Here is a 14,533-nt window from a genome sequence, read left to right as displayed (position 1 = left end):
GTTTGTATTCAGCATGGTACATAATAATGGCACAAGTGATAGATGCTAAAATATATGTGTATAAAACTCGTGTTTAAATTGCCCTTTTCTGTGCACTCAGAAGACACAAGGTACCCCCCAAAAAATATATATATACTCCAAATATACATTAAATATACATATATGTATAAAATAAACATATGAATAAATATATGTATATATACTCCGTATGTTCAGGTGCAGAAATGGCTATTTCTGCCTTTGCATTTAGTCAATTCACATTTGAGGCATAAGTATTGAACTTCCATTGAATTTTATTCACATGACTTTTGTGTCTTTATTTCATTTAGAGTCTTTTTGGCTTTAAAACTTCCTAATTGCCTTTGCTTTATGCAGTTTCATAATGAGTCAACCAAAACCCTTATTTAAATGAGACCACTGTTGTGTGCTTGAAATTTTAAGTTTACATTTTAAAAAACAGATCCTTTTGGATACCACGGACTTGGGAGAACAGAAGCTGAGATGCGCCAGGGTGGGTGGCAGTGAGAAACATTCAAAATAAGATTTCAGCAGAAGGGAGCCACAATGAAACTAGAGTCTTCAGCCCATTTGTCACAGTGCTTGCAGTTTCTGTGTCAAGACAGGTGAACAGTAATAAATATCCAACCAAGGTGGTTCATTTGTATTCAGGACGTTTGAATAAATAAGAAGTTCAAAAAAATCCATGTAGGCTTTTGTTCAAAGGAAAACTCCAGCCGTTTGCCTCAGCTCAGCAGTCTGAAAGTTCAAAAGGTAGGAAGTGCTTCTTGCCAAGTCTAAACTCTGACAAGTATTTGAAAATCAAATTTAATTATGAGCTGGCATTTTGAGGGCTGCTTAATATAGTTGGAGTCTTGATATAAACAATGAAATTAGGATTAAAATTATATATGGGAACTTGACTCCATCTGCTTTACTATCTACTAAACTTTAGAAGCCTAATAAATGCTTCTGATACTGACTTCTAATTTCTGTCCTCTCAAATATAAAAAATTATTCTTAATTTGGTTTCTGTATAATTGAAAATTGGGCAGATTCACAGGGGACGAAAATGAGTGTACATGCCATCTCTATGTCTAGCTCCTCTAAAATAAAATCCAGGGAGTTCCCATTGTGGTGCAGTGGTTAACGAATCCGACTAGGAACCATAAGGTTGCAGGTTCGATCCCTGCCCTTGCTCAGTGGGTTAAGGATCCTGCATTGCCGTGAGCTGTGGTGTAGGTTGCAGACGCGGCTCAGATCCCGCGTTGCTGTGGCTCTGGCCTAGGGCGGAGGCTACAGCTCTGATTTGACCCCTAGCCTGGGAACCTCCATATGCCATGGCAGCAGCCCAATAAATGGCAAAAAGACAAATAAAAAATAAAAAAATAAAATAAAATCCATCTTCTTTGAAATGAGTTTTGTACATAATAAAACATACTAAATTATTTCTGGCCTGCTACCTAAATATGTAGATATTTCTAAGGAGTAACAATATTGCAGGAAAATTCAAATAGAAAGGAAAATTGTCTTTTATTATAAAGGAAATTAAGAAATTAGAGACATTTAGCTAAAAATAAATCTGACTTTGTCACTCCTCTCTTGAAAATAATATTTTGAGACTCTGTTGCCAATAGAATAAAAATTTAAAACACTCTAGTTTGGCCTTAAGGCCTTCCACCACAAATGACATTCAAGAAACATTAATTGAGCATCTACTATATATGAAACCCTGTATTGGGCACCATGAAAGGATGCAAAGAAGAAAGAGGGATAGCACTGGCTAGAAGCACTGGCTAAGGGAAACAGTATGCTTTTAAATACCTCCATCTGTGATAACTATAATAATGGGAATTCCTTCAAAATTATGAAAGAGAAGGAGCAGGAGAGAAATTAAAGGAATAGTTATTTACCATATAACCCAGGGCAATTCTGCTCTCATTCTACCCAAAAAATTGAAAGCAAGTATTCAAGCAAATACTCGTACACAGATGTTCATATTCGCAACAACCAAAAGGTAGAAGCAAACCTGTGTCCATCAACTGATGAATGGATAAATAAAGTCGATATATTCATACAACAGAATGTTTTCCAGTCATAAAAAATAATGAAATTCTGATACTTGCTACAACATGGATGAACCCTAGTAACGTTATGCTAAATGAATAAAGCCAGACACTCAAGGTCATTTAATATATGATTCCATTTACGTGGAATATCCAGAATAGGTAAATCCATAGAGGTAGAAAGTAGATTAGTGGTTGCCTGGGACTAGGGGTAGGGGGGAGTCAAGTGTGACTGATTAATGGAGTTTCCTTTCGGGTGATGAAAATGTCTTGGCTTGATAGAGGCTGGCTGACACTGTGGATTACCAAACACCACCAAATTGTATGCTTTAATTGGTTAATTATTACTTTTGTATTATGTGAGTTTTACCTTAATTTTTTTTAAATATTAGTTATGCAGAGACACGGGTTCAGTCCCTGCCCCTGCACAGTGGATGAAGGATCTGGCATTGCCACAACTGTGGCATAGGTTTCAGCTGCAGCTCGAATCTGATCCCTGGCCCAGAAACTCCACATGCTGTGGGACGGCCAGAAAAGAAAAAAGAAAAGAAAAGAAAATCAGGAACTTTATTGGCAAAATCCTGGAGATTGGGGAATGGAGTTTGTGGTCCTGCCTGAAATGTCGAATCAGGTTTTCTATTTCTTGAGTGTGGTACAGAGGTAGTAACTGCCCACTGCTCATTGATCAAATGTGCTTATTTTAAAGGTATGTTTTTCTGTTCAGCAGATTTTGAAAGACTTGTCTCTCTTTTTCAGATCCGTGCGTTTCAGATGGTACCAAGGATTTTATCCCGCTGGCTCTCAGCCTGTGACGTGGGCCATCGATAATGTCTACATTGGTCCCCAGTGTGAAGAGATGTGTAATGGACACGGGAGCTGCATCAATGGAACCAAGTGTATATGTGATCCTGGCTACTCAGGTCCAACTTGTAAAATAAGCACCAAGAATCCTGATTTTCTCAAGGATGATTTTGAAGGTAATCTTTTTCTGCAAAATCTGTGTAGCTTTGTGAATGGACTTACACATTAAGCACAATTTGTAATATAGAAGTAATCCTTAAGTTCCACCCTAATATTTCATTATTTATCATCACACTTAGGACCAACCAAGACTTCATTTAGTTCTGATTTTCATAGGGTTCCATTTTTGAAACAATGGTCAGTGAGAGTGAACAAGACCATAGTTGAGAAGAACTAAGGCTATTTTCACCATTTTTTCTATCATGTGTAATTCCTGATCAAGGATAATTTTGGGAAACATCTACAGAGGGTTAATTTTGGTAGAAGGAGCAAGTTCCCAGAAATATAGATTCCTGGCACTGGTTTGTCACCAACTTGTTAAGCAGCCTTTGTCACTTTCAGCACCTCAGTTATACCCAGAATCTCATGTCATTATTTATGAAGATACAACATAGAAAAATGTATTACTGTAATGATTGAAATTATTCACAATTGTGTATCCATTGGATATGCACTCTGATAAAACTGGAAAAACATTCTCATAAGAAAAAGTCTTAAATAAATGTATTAGCTACTATCTATGTTAGGATAATGAGATTAAAATATTTTTTCCTTTTCCACAAGTTGTCTAAAATTGTTATAGTATATCCATGGTTTTCAGGCACATCTTAAAATCAATACATTGGAATATTATTCAGCCACAGAAAGGAATGAAATACTGATACATTCCATAACATATATGAATCTTAAAAACACTATGCTAAGTGAAAGAAGTCAGACACAGGAGTTCCTGTCTTGGCGCAGTGGTTAACGAATCCAACTAGGAACCATGAGGTTGCAGGTTCGGTCCCGGGCCTTGCTCAGTGGGTTAAGGATCTGGCGTTGCCCTGAGCTGTGGTGTAGGTTGCAGACGCGGCTCAGATCCCGCGTTGCTGTGGCTCTGGCGTGGGCCGGTGGCTACAGCTCCGATTAGACCCCTAGCCTGGGAATCTCCATATGCCGCAGGAGCGGCCTAAGAAATGGCAAAAAGACAAAAAAAAAAAAAAGGAGTCAGACACAAAAGGCACACATCAAGTGATTCCATTTTTAATGACCGCCAGGGGCTATATGAAGGGAAGATAGGGAGTGACTGTCTAATGGCTACAAGGTTTCTTTTACTAGTGAGGAAAAAACTTCTGGAGCCATGTAGAAGTAATGGTTTCACAACATTGCCAATGTACTAAATGCCACTGAATTGTCACTTTAAAATGGTAGAAATGATAAATATTATGTTATGTGCATTTTACCACAATCAAAAAAATAAATTAGATCTAAGACAAATATCTGAAGATATTTGCAAGCTGATTTTGAAAGATATTATTTAATCAGAAATATTAAATTATACTGAAACTTCTCCCATTAAAACTGTGTTTTTTAATATGATATAATACTGACCTGATACTATCCTCTCACTGGCAAGAATACAGTGAAGAGACCAGTAGAAAGGTCTCATTACCCGTCTTTAATTTGGGCCTGAACCACTCTGACTAGCCATTGTCTTTTTTTGCCATATAGAAGAGCAGAAGGGAGGGACCAATTTGGCTGAACCATTGCTACGCAGGCAAAGGTCCCCTCCCTTGTCATGTGGACCCTTTAATTATTTAGCCGAGGTTAAACAACTCAGACAAGCTAAAATGTTGAAGAGACCTCTTGTCCCCCAAATCTAGGACTTCAGTAGTTATAACTTCATATTTTAAAGTGGTACAGGGAGTTTCTGTTGTGGCTTAGCGGTAACAAACCCAATTAGTAGCCATGAGGATGTGGGTTCCATCCCTGGCCTTGCTCAGTGGGTTATGGATCTGGCATTGCTGAGAGCTGAGGTGTAGGTCGCAGACTCCGCTTGGATCCAGAGTTGCTGCACCTGTGGTGTAGGGCGGCAGCTTGCAGCTTTGATTCGACTCCTAGCCTGCAAACTTCCATATGCCGTGGATGTGGCCCTAAAAGAGACAAAAATGAGTAAATACATAAAGATATACAAAGCATTTACCATAGTCCTTAAAAAAATGACTGTATACATAGGTCAACCACATTTTCCACTTTTTGCAGGTCAGCTAGAATCTGATAGATTCTTATTAATGAGTGGTGGAAAGCCATCCCGGAAGTGTGGAATTCTTTCCAGTGGAAACAATCTCTTTTTCAATGAAGATGGCTTACGCATGTTGATGACACGCGATCTGGACTTATCACATGCTCGGTAATCATTTTTAAGTGCCATTGAAGAACCACGTTGTAATGTAAAGTAGCAAATTGTAATCAAATCAGAAGGAAGCAGCGCTCTCAAGGACAAGGCCTTCCACTGGAAATGCGTCTCTTGTCACAGGCGCCGTTAAGACACAATTTATATAAGTCCCACTCTAAAGTTGAGAGTGGACTATTTGTGAAATAACTGGATCAGAAATGAACCATAGCTACACAGACGAAGATTAATACCTGATCTTCTACAAGGTGGTGACCAGGAAATGACAATGTTTAACTTACTTTAACCGCAAGAACATAATGTTGTTCACTTAGTATCATATGAGCCGAAGTAAGCCAGAGAAAGATGAATATCATATGATATTGCTCATATGTGGAATCTAAAAAAAAAAAAATACAAATGAACTATTTACAAAATAGAATTAGACCCACAGGCATAGAAAGCAAACTTATGGTTCCTGGGGAAAGAAGTGGTGGAAGGAGAAATTAGGAATTTGGGATTAACAGAGACATGCTACTGTACATAAACTAGATAACCAACAAGGACTTACTGACCAACACAGGGAACTCTACTTGAAATAACCTATAAGGGCAAAGAACCTGAAAAGGAATACACAGATATGTATATATAACTAAATCACTTTGCTGTAGTCCTGAACTAACACAACAGCGTGGGTCAACTGTACTTCAGTTAAAAAAAAAAAAAAAAAAAAAAAGAACAACATACTGTTGCATCTTCTTTATCCACCTTCTACAGAATACTTTTCATTAGCACTAGGACTAAGTAGAAATTATTTACCCTGCTTAGGAGAATGCTTATTTTGAAATAGAATACATTCACGAATTATTCACAATTAATTTTATAGCCATTATCAATTTAAGTTAAGGACACCTAAGTATAGCCTTATTGGTTATAAGCATTTCTTCCCAGTGATTTGCTCATACATTCGAAGCACTCATTTTCTAAATTGAGCACAGTCACTCAGAAACATACATTTTGAACTGACTCAGAGGATTATGTCCTGTCAAGATGGGTATCCCTTGATCATTTGATGAGCCGAAAACTTAGCTTGGAAAATAAAAAATACAGTTTAACATGTAGGAAATGGAACCCTGACCTGATTTTGCAAGTGAACAAAGAAATCAGGTTTTGTCTTTTCAGACATTTCAGGGTATCTTAAATACATTTTAACATTTATTTTCCTCCTTCTCCTGTCTTTCATTTATTGAATTATAAATTCAATCATGCTTCATAGAAAATACAATTCTGTGAGATGATAATTTTACTGCTATAGAAAGCAAGATTTTATTTGCCTCCATCCCATTTTAACACATATGGTTTAATTTGATGCTCTTTAAGATTTATTGTTGGCAGCTGAGCTTTCTAATTTAGAAATTACTAGATTTTTCCAAATAATTCTGACATGGTTTATCTATAACTAAATTAATATAAACATTTTCCCAATTGTTAACAGTGTTTCTCTGTAAGTGATTATTGTTTTTATAGGTATAAACTCCACAAGGCGCTAACCATGTATTTTTTCATTGATCCAATGTTAAAAGCTCCATTATTTATCTCATCTCTGTAGCATGCTGTGTAGGATTTGCATATATTGACCTCAAAATGCTCCATGTAAAATCCCAATTTTCTCAGGGTTATGAGGTAAATGAATGCCCAGTTAGTGGCGATGGGGGAGGGGAGGAACCCATAAAGAATGCATGATTTTCTATGTGGAACTGATAACTTTTATTATCAGCCCCAATGTATTTCATATGTTTGACATGCATACATAATTGGGTATGTGTGTTGGGTAACATATGAAATTTACTCTGCATTACCAACTAGCAGAGCCATCAGACCAGGCACCAGCAGCTTGCCTGCCAAAGATAACATGTGAGCTGGTTTTCATTGGCACCCCAGCTGGCTGCTGCCACTCTGTCCACCTCCCTTCCAGCTGGGAAGGCTGCCACTGGCTGGCCGCCACAGTTCTCAGTAGCCAGTATCATCCATCCCAGACCCAGCAACAGTCAGAGGTTGGCACAGCCCACCATCGCCACCCCACACTCATGCTCCCCTGCCCCTGGCACAAAAGACAGAAAAGAGGCTCAGGCTCGACACACCTCTTCCAAAAGATGCCTGGCCTTTCCCAAAGAGGGGCTACCCCAGGTGAATCTAAATGTGTCTCGCAAAACCAGTAAGATGAGATCTGAAAAACTGCTGGTAAAATCTGGGAGTGGATGACATTGCCCATAGATGGCAATTACGTTCTTCCAATTTCAGATACTAAGGACAAGAAAGCAGATTTTTCTTGAATAGATAGCAGTGTACTTGGACAGCCTTCAGTCCCCTCCCATCTTCTTATAGAAGAGCCAGAGGGTACAGCAAAAGCTGACTTTCCGCAGACTCTCCAACTGCCGGTGGGGGGTGGGGGTGCGAAGTACAAGTAAGGGTACAGAAGAGCCTTTTTCGGACTTCACATTTTATTAACTCCCTTTCAAATGAGAAAGGGAAGTCAGGCTTTGAAACGATTGCATATTACCCTGTGCACTTGTCTTTTTGTCAATGGGGTGAGTTTTCACTGAGGCAAAAGTCTACAATGAGTTTTGTTTGTGTCAGGTTTGTGCAGTTCTTCATGAGGCTGGGCTGTGGTAAAGGTGTTCCGGACCCCAGGAGCCAGCCTGTGCTTCTACAGTATTCTCTCAATGGTGGCCTCTCCTGGAGTCTCCTTCAAGAGTTCCTTTTCAGCAACTCCAGCAATGTGGGCAGGTACATCGCCCTGGAGATACCTTTGAAAGCCCGTTCTGCTTCTACTCGCCTCCGCTGGTGGCAGCCCTCTGAAAATGGGCACTTCTACAGCCCCTGGGTCATCGACCAGGTCAGTCCCTTCAGGCATCACTCTTTACAGTGTTGTCACTTGAGCTGAATATGGCTTTACAAAGCAGTTAGTCCACTCCCTCACTTGTCGGAGGAAGCCCAGGACCTTATAGTTGGGGACTCACCCAAGGGCGCACAGCTGGATTAGATATGGCCCTTAGCTTCCTTTTATTCTCTATTCCTTCAGCTGCCTGCACCTGTAAAAATAAATGGTGCAACAGAAGGCCCATGTCCTGCTTATAGAGGATACTGCCATATGGATAGAGGGACTTTATCAAGCGTGATACAAGGCTATAATTCTCTGAAAAGGAAAATGTGCAAATTAGCATTGGTGCCACATGCAGTTGTTCCCAAATCCCCTTTCCTAGCCTTTGAAGAAAAAAATAAATAAATAAATGTCCCTAACATCCTTATGGACAGTTCTAAAGGATCTTCATATAAAATAAACTGCATATCAAAGAGAACTCAAAGAACCTGTTAATACATGGTAGAATCCATGCAAAGAATTAGAACCAAAATGCCTTAGGCTACAGCTGCCCTTAAATAGAAATTTTACATGGAAAATATCACATGTAAGCCAAATTTTACATTCCCAGCTTGAGTATATGTAGTTTCCAAAGGCACAATTTGGCCCATGAAGGCTGTGAATGGTGTTGTCGGTCTTTCGATTTGTTTCTGGAGCTTCTTGCCAGATGGGCAAGCAGACCACATAAACAGAAGCATTCTGAAAGGCCCCCTAACATTATGCTTGCTGTTTAATGCCAGTTCTGAGCAATCTGCCAGATACAAACAAACAAACAAAAAGGACTGAACTTGCTCCTATCTCAAAACCAAACTGAAAAGTTGTTTTCTCTTAAAATCTATTTTAGATTCTCATTGGAGGAAATATTTCTGGCAACACAGTCTTGGAGGATGATTTTACAACTCTGGACAGTAGGAAATGGCTGCTTCACCCCGGAGGCACCAAGATGCCTGTGTGTGGTTCCACCGGTGATGCCTTGGTCTTCATCGAAAAGGCCAGCACCCGTTATGTGGTCACCACGGACATTGCTGTGAATGAGGATTCATTCCTTCAAATAGATTTTGCCGCCTCCTGCTCAGTCACAGACTCCTGCTATGGTAAGTGTCCCCTTTCTAGGTAGAGGGAGAGATCCATGTAAATGGGCATCCATGGCTGCTTCTGGTGAAGGACTGCACCACACCTCCAGTACGTCTGGAAGTAAAACACAAATGTGCTTCCAAGCAAACCGTAACTGCATTCCCAAAAATATGTGTCAGAATTCCCTGGTGGTGCAGCGAGTTGAGGATCTGGCATTGTCACTGCTCTGGTGCAGGTTTGATTCCTTGCCCAAGAACTTCTGCATGCCCTGGGCACAGCCAAAAAAAAAAAAAACCCAGACAACACCATCAACAACAAAAACAAGAAAAGAAAATATTTTGTATAAATTGAGTTTTAGAAGTAGTTTTTTGTTTTCTTTTCTTTTTATAGCTGCACCTGCAGCATATGGAAGTTCCCAGGCTAGGGGTCGAATTGGATTCAGGATCCTTAACCCACTGAGCAAGGCCAGGGGTCAAAACCACATTCTCATGGACTCTATGTTGGGTTCTTAACCTACTGAGCCACAACGGGAACTCCCAGAAGTTTATTTTTTAAAGCATCAGAATGTGAGCTTATTTTTAAGTGTATTTCCATGAAGACCCCTTTTATTTATAAACAAGAACCCTGATTTATCTTTTTATAAATCCAGATTTTTTTTTTTTGCCTTTTTGCCATTTCTTGGGCCGCTCCCGCGGCATATGGAGGTTCCCAGGCTAGGGGTCTAATTGGAGCTGTAGCTGCTGGCCTACGCCAGAGCCACAGCAATGCAGGATCCAAGCCGTGTCTGTGACCTACACCACAGCTCACGGCAATGCTGAATCGTTAACCCACTGAGCAAGGGCAGGGACCGAACCCGCAACCTCATGGTTTCTAGTTGGATTCATTAACCACTGCACCACGACGGGAACTCCCTAAATCCAGATTATTTTAAGTATCATATTTATAGAATAAAAGATTCTCATCACATAGAGAATGTCAGAATAAGCAATAGGATTTACATGTACATTTGTATCTACATGGGTTTTGATTCATAGGGCTTAAGATTAGTCTAGCTATAGACTCTTATCTATCTCCCAGGAATCATGAAATTTTGTTATTCCATTTTGTCTGATACGTTCTGCCACTGTGGATCACAGTATATTCTAAGCTGCCCTGATTGTGACCACATCTTCTGACTTGTGCGTGTACACACATACCACACACCCACACATACACACGTGCACGCATACACGCGTGCGCACACACACGCACACACACACATGATCTATCTTAGGGGCCATAAAAACTGGCATCGCCACGTACTTGGACCCTTCACTGAAATTTTTAGATCTGTCAGGATTCTGGCAGCCTGGTGATATTTCACCACCCTAGGTCACTATTCCTACAAGAAATCCAAACTAGAAGACCTTGTGCCATTTTACATTCTTGGGGGCCAAAATCTGGAGATTTTAGTTACTTCCAAGTTTCTGCAAAATCAGTATTTTTCATATTTCCATAAATCTGAACTTAATGAACAGATTTTGCCAGGAAGAAATACTCTTTCTACCTCAGACTCAATCAGTCAACATGAAACTAATCAGTAGAGGTGGAACTTGGAAAAGTATAACGTACACAACCTGTCTTCACTGGTACCGTCTCTAGTTAAGGGGATGCTTCAAGAACATGGAGTCCAAAAAATGATAAAATCAGGTGCTCTGTGGAATGGTACTAATGCAAAATGTAAAGAGAGCTCAGCCAAAGGAGAGATAACCAATGAGAGGCCAATTCAAGAAGTTTGGGAAGATTTCACAAAGAAGCAAATCTCAAGTGAGCATTGATGGCTGGAGTGAACTCGAAGGGTGAATGGAGAAGAGAGAACACCCCAAGGTGTTCTGGCAGTATAATGTGGGGGTTCTCTTGGTCCATGGGGGAAACCAGGAGCAGATCAGCCTGAACAGACAATATTTGCGTCTAATTGAGGCAAACAAAGTGCTGATTTTGAAAATAGAAAGGAACTTAATGGTCCTAGACACTCACTCCCTTTTTGACTTTTTGTTGTTGGTGGTTGGTTGGTTGGTTTTTGGCTGAGCCTGCAGCATGTGGAAGTTCCCAGACCAGGAATAGAAGCTGGCCATTGCATCAACTAAAGCCACTGCAGTGACAACACCGGATCCTTAACCCACTGCATCACAAGAGAACTCCATGAGTTTTTCTTTAGTTTGGTGAAAGTAGTTTTAAGTAGAGATAGCCTTTAGTGTGGAGGACTTGCAATGTGGAAGACAGAAGCTTTGTCTATACTGTGCATCACCACATGCCAACATCCAGTACAGTGCCAGGCTGGATAATCATCTAATGAGTGAATAAAATCAACTTTTAGACATAAAATTGAGAGATTTAGGCACAGAGATAATAGTTGAGGCCCTTGGAGGATACGAGTAGACTAAAAGGCTAGAAGTAGAATCTGGAAGGATGCCCAGCTGAGCCAGTTAGAACAGAAGTTGGAGAAAAATAAGACAGGAGATTCAGAATAATGTCCTTCAGAAGAAAAGAAAGCTTCAAGAGCCAGGGAGTCATCAGTAATGTCCAAACCCTGCAGAGAGGACAAGAACAATGAAGACTGAGACAGGCCATTGTATTTAATTAGAAAAGGCCACCAGGAGCCTTGAAGCAGTGAGTGATCCCTCGCGGGCTGCACAGGAGAATCTCCTGAGGGATTTTAAAGCTCCCACCACCTTGGCCTGCCCCGCAAGAGTGGAACCCCAGTCTCTGCGAGTGGGACTCTAGCATCAGTAGCTTCAGAAGGTACCCAGGTGATTTCAGTGTGCAGCCAAGACTGAGAATCATGGTCAAAGAGAAGGCAATTTCAGTTGGAAGCTGGGGCCGAAGTAGTTTATAAAGTCTTAAGAAGAGACTGGAATGAGAGAAATGTAAAACTTAAGTTGCAGGTTGAATGTTTTGGAAGAAGAGAAAAGAAACAAATCTCTTTCCAAAGACCCACAGCCTAACTGTGCATGCTTTGGCACAGATTACATGGCCTTCAGCTACCTCTTTATACCGTTCTGATTTCCCAGTATATTCCTAAACACAGCAAAGCAGGATATATAAGCAGAAGAGATTTTTCAATTTCTTAGGAGTTCCACCTATACTAGAAGAAAATTTGGCATAAGTTGGTCAGAATCCCTGTAGAATGGTTACATTTTGAGAAGACTGCTCAAGTTTTATAACTATTTAAAAAGTAATCATTATAACATATGGTTACTATGTTCTGTATTTGTGTAGTAACCATTAAATAAATGGACAAAATACATATCATTATAATACATAAGTTATATCTAATTTATATGTTCATACAATATATATCCTATAATTATTAGATTAAATAATAAATATATATAAAATATAACTCTTATTACTCTTGCTTTAACTGTATTGAAGCAGTAATTTTGTTTTGATTATTCAGAAAATTTCTCAGTATGAGAAGTGAATTTGGGGGGGGTAGTGGATGGACTGGGAGTTTGGGGTTAGTAGATGCAAACTATTACATTTAGAATGGATAAGCAATGAGGTCTTACTGTATAGCCCAAGGAACTACACCCAATCTCTTGGGATAGACCATGATGAAAGACAATATATGAAAAAGTGTGTGTGTGTGTGTGTGTGTGTGTGTGTGTGTGTGTGTGTGTATGACTGGGTCACTTTGCTGTGTGGCAGAAATTGGCGCAATAGTGTAAGTCAATTCTACTTTAATTTTTTAAAGTTTTTAAAAAGTGATTAAGGAAAGTTTATGTTTCACTTGATCATATCCCCTTAAAAGAAAAATTATTTCAATGTGGAAAGTTAAAAACAGTAACTATTAAAGAACAGAGGGGAAAAAATAAAATCAGAAAACATTTCAAACTAGGGCAAATATATAGGGGTAAAATCAAATTGACATTGGATTAAAATTAAAACAATGTGAGTGGGTCAGTATGCTGTACAGCAGAAATTGACACAACACTGTAAACCAACTATACTCAAATAAGAATTTAATTTAATTTAAAAAAGAAATTAAGAGTTCCCGTTGTGGCACAGCTGAAAGGAATCCAGCAAGGAACCATGAGGTTGCAGGTTCGATCCCTGGCCTCGCTCAGTGGGTTAAGGATCTGGCGTTGCTGTGAGCTGTAGTGTAGGACACAGATGCGGCTCAGATCTGGTGTTGCTGTGGCTCTGGCATAGGCCAGCAGCAACAGCCCTGATTCAGGCCCTAGCCTGGGACCCTCCATATGCTGCGGGCGTGGGCCTAAAAAGACAAAAGACAAAATAAAATAAAAAAACAAATAAAAAGAAATTAACCATGAGGTTGCGGGTTCGATCCCTGCCCTTGCTCAGTGGGTTAACGATCCGGCATTGCCTTGAGCTGTGGTGTAGGTCACAGATGAGGCTCGGATCCCGCGTTACTGTGGCTCTGGCGTAGGCTGGCAGCTACAGCTCCAATTAGACCCCTAGCCTAGGAACCTCCATATGCCACGGGAAGCCGCCCTAGAAAAGGCAAAATGACCAAATAAATAAATAAATAAAAATAAAAAAGAAATTAAAACGTAGGACATAAGTAATTGTGGTTCCTGGATCTTCAGATATGTACTTCAGAATAATGCTTCCTGTTTCAGCTATTGAATTGGAATACTCAGTAGATCTTGGACTGTCATGGCACCCATTGCTAAGGGACTGTCTGCCCACCAATGTTGAATGCAGTCGTTATCACCTGCAGCGGATCCTGGTGTCAGATACATTCAACAAGTGGACCAGAATCACTCTGCCTCTCCCAGCTTACACCAGGTATGGATGTTTCTGCATGTAGTGAACCCAAATGTGATATAACTTGGCATGCCCAGTTTCTGCATGTGCGATTTTATTACTTGGGATATTGCTATGCATGAATTACTACAGCGACCTGAGTGTAAAAAGGAAACCAGTTTTGTGGTGACATTGTTCTGTGTTTTCCCCCAATCTAGTTCTCTACTGACATTTAACTCTAGTATCTTTAAAGAATGGCACATGCAAGAAAACAGTGGCCAGATCAGTGAGCTTCTCCATCTTAAGTCACTATGGCAAAAACAAGTCCTAATGGATTTAAATGGAGTCTACTTTCTGTCAGTCAAACTGCTGTAAATATAGCAATGAGTGATATCATATAAACAAATGTAGCACATAAATATGTATTAAAATTACTGTCCACTTTTGAAATTTTATTTTGAACAGTATATTGAGAATTATCACCTGGAGCATTCTTTTATGTGAAAAACAATTGTAAATACGTCTTCACTGTGCCTTTAGGAAATGTCA

The 14,533-nt window shown here is 39.8% G+C and overlaps 1 protein-coding gene across 3 annotated transcripts in view; it reads left to right on the top strand.

Annotated features, from left to right (window-relative positions):
• RELN (reelin) overlaps positions 1-14,533 on the top strand; it is a 500,685-nt gene that overhangs the window by 429,113 nt on the left and 57,039 nt on the right. For all 3 annotated transcript variants that reach the window (XM_047752963.1, XM_047752962.1, XM_047752964.1), the window contains exons 42-46: positions 2,820-3,040; positions 5,109-5,256; positions 7,876-8,134; positions 9,003-9,252; positions 13,858-14,026. In XM_047752963.1, the coding sequence (XP_047608919.1) occupies positions 2,820-3,040; positions 5,109-5,256; positions 7,876-8,134; positions 9,003-9,252; positions 13,858-14,026 (1,047 nt within the window). The remainder of the gene's footprint in view (positions 1-2,819; positions 3,041-5,108; positions 5,257-7,875; positions 8,135-9,002; positions 9,253-13,857; positions 14,027-14,533) is intronic.

This window comes from Phacochoerus africanus, chromosome 11 (assembly GCF_016906955.1).
Source record: "Phacochoerus africanus isolate WHEZ1 chromosome 11, ROS_Pafr_v1, whole genome shotgun sequence".
NCBI classification, from domain to species: Eukaryota; Metazoa; Chordata; class Mammalia; order Artiodactyla; family Suidae; genus Phacochoerus; species Phacochoerus africanus.
Note: the sequence above shows the minus strand (reverse complement) of the source record. Positions and strands in the feature narration are given on the sequence as shown.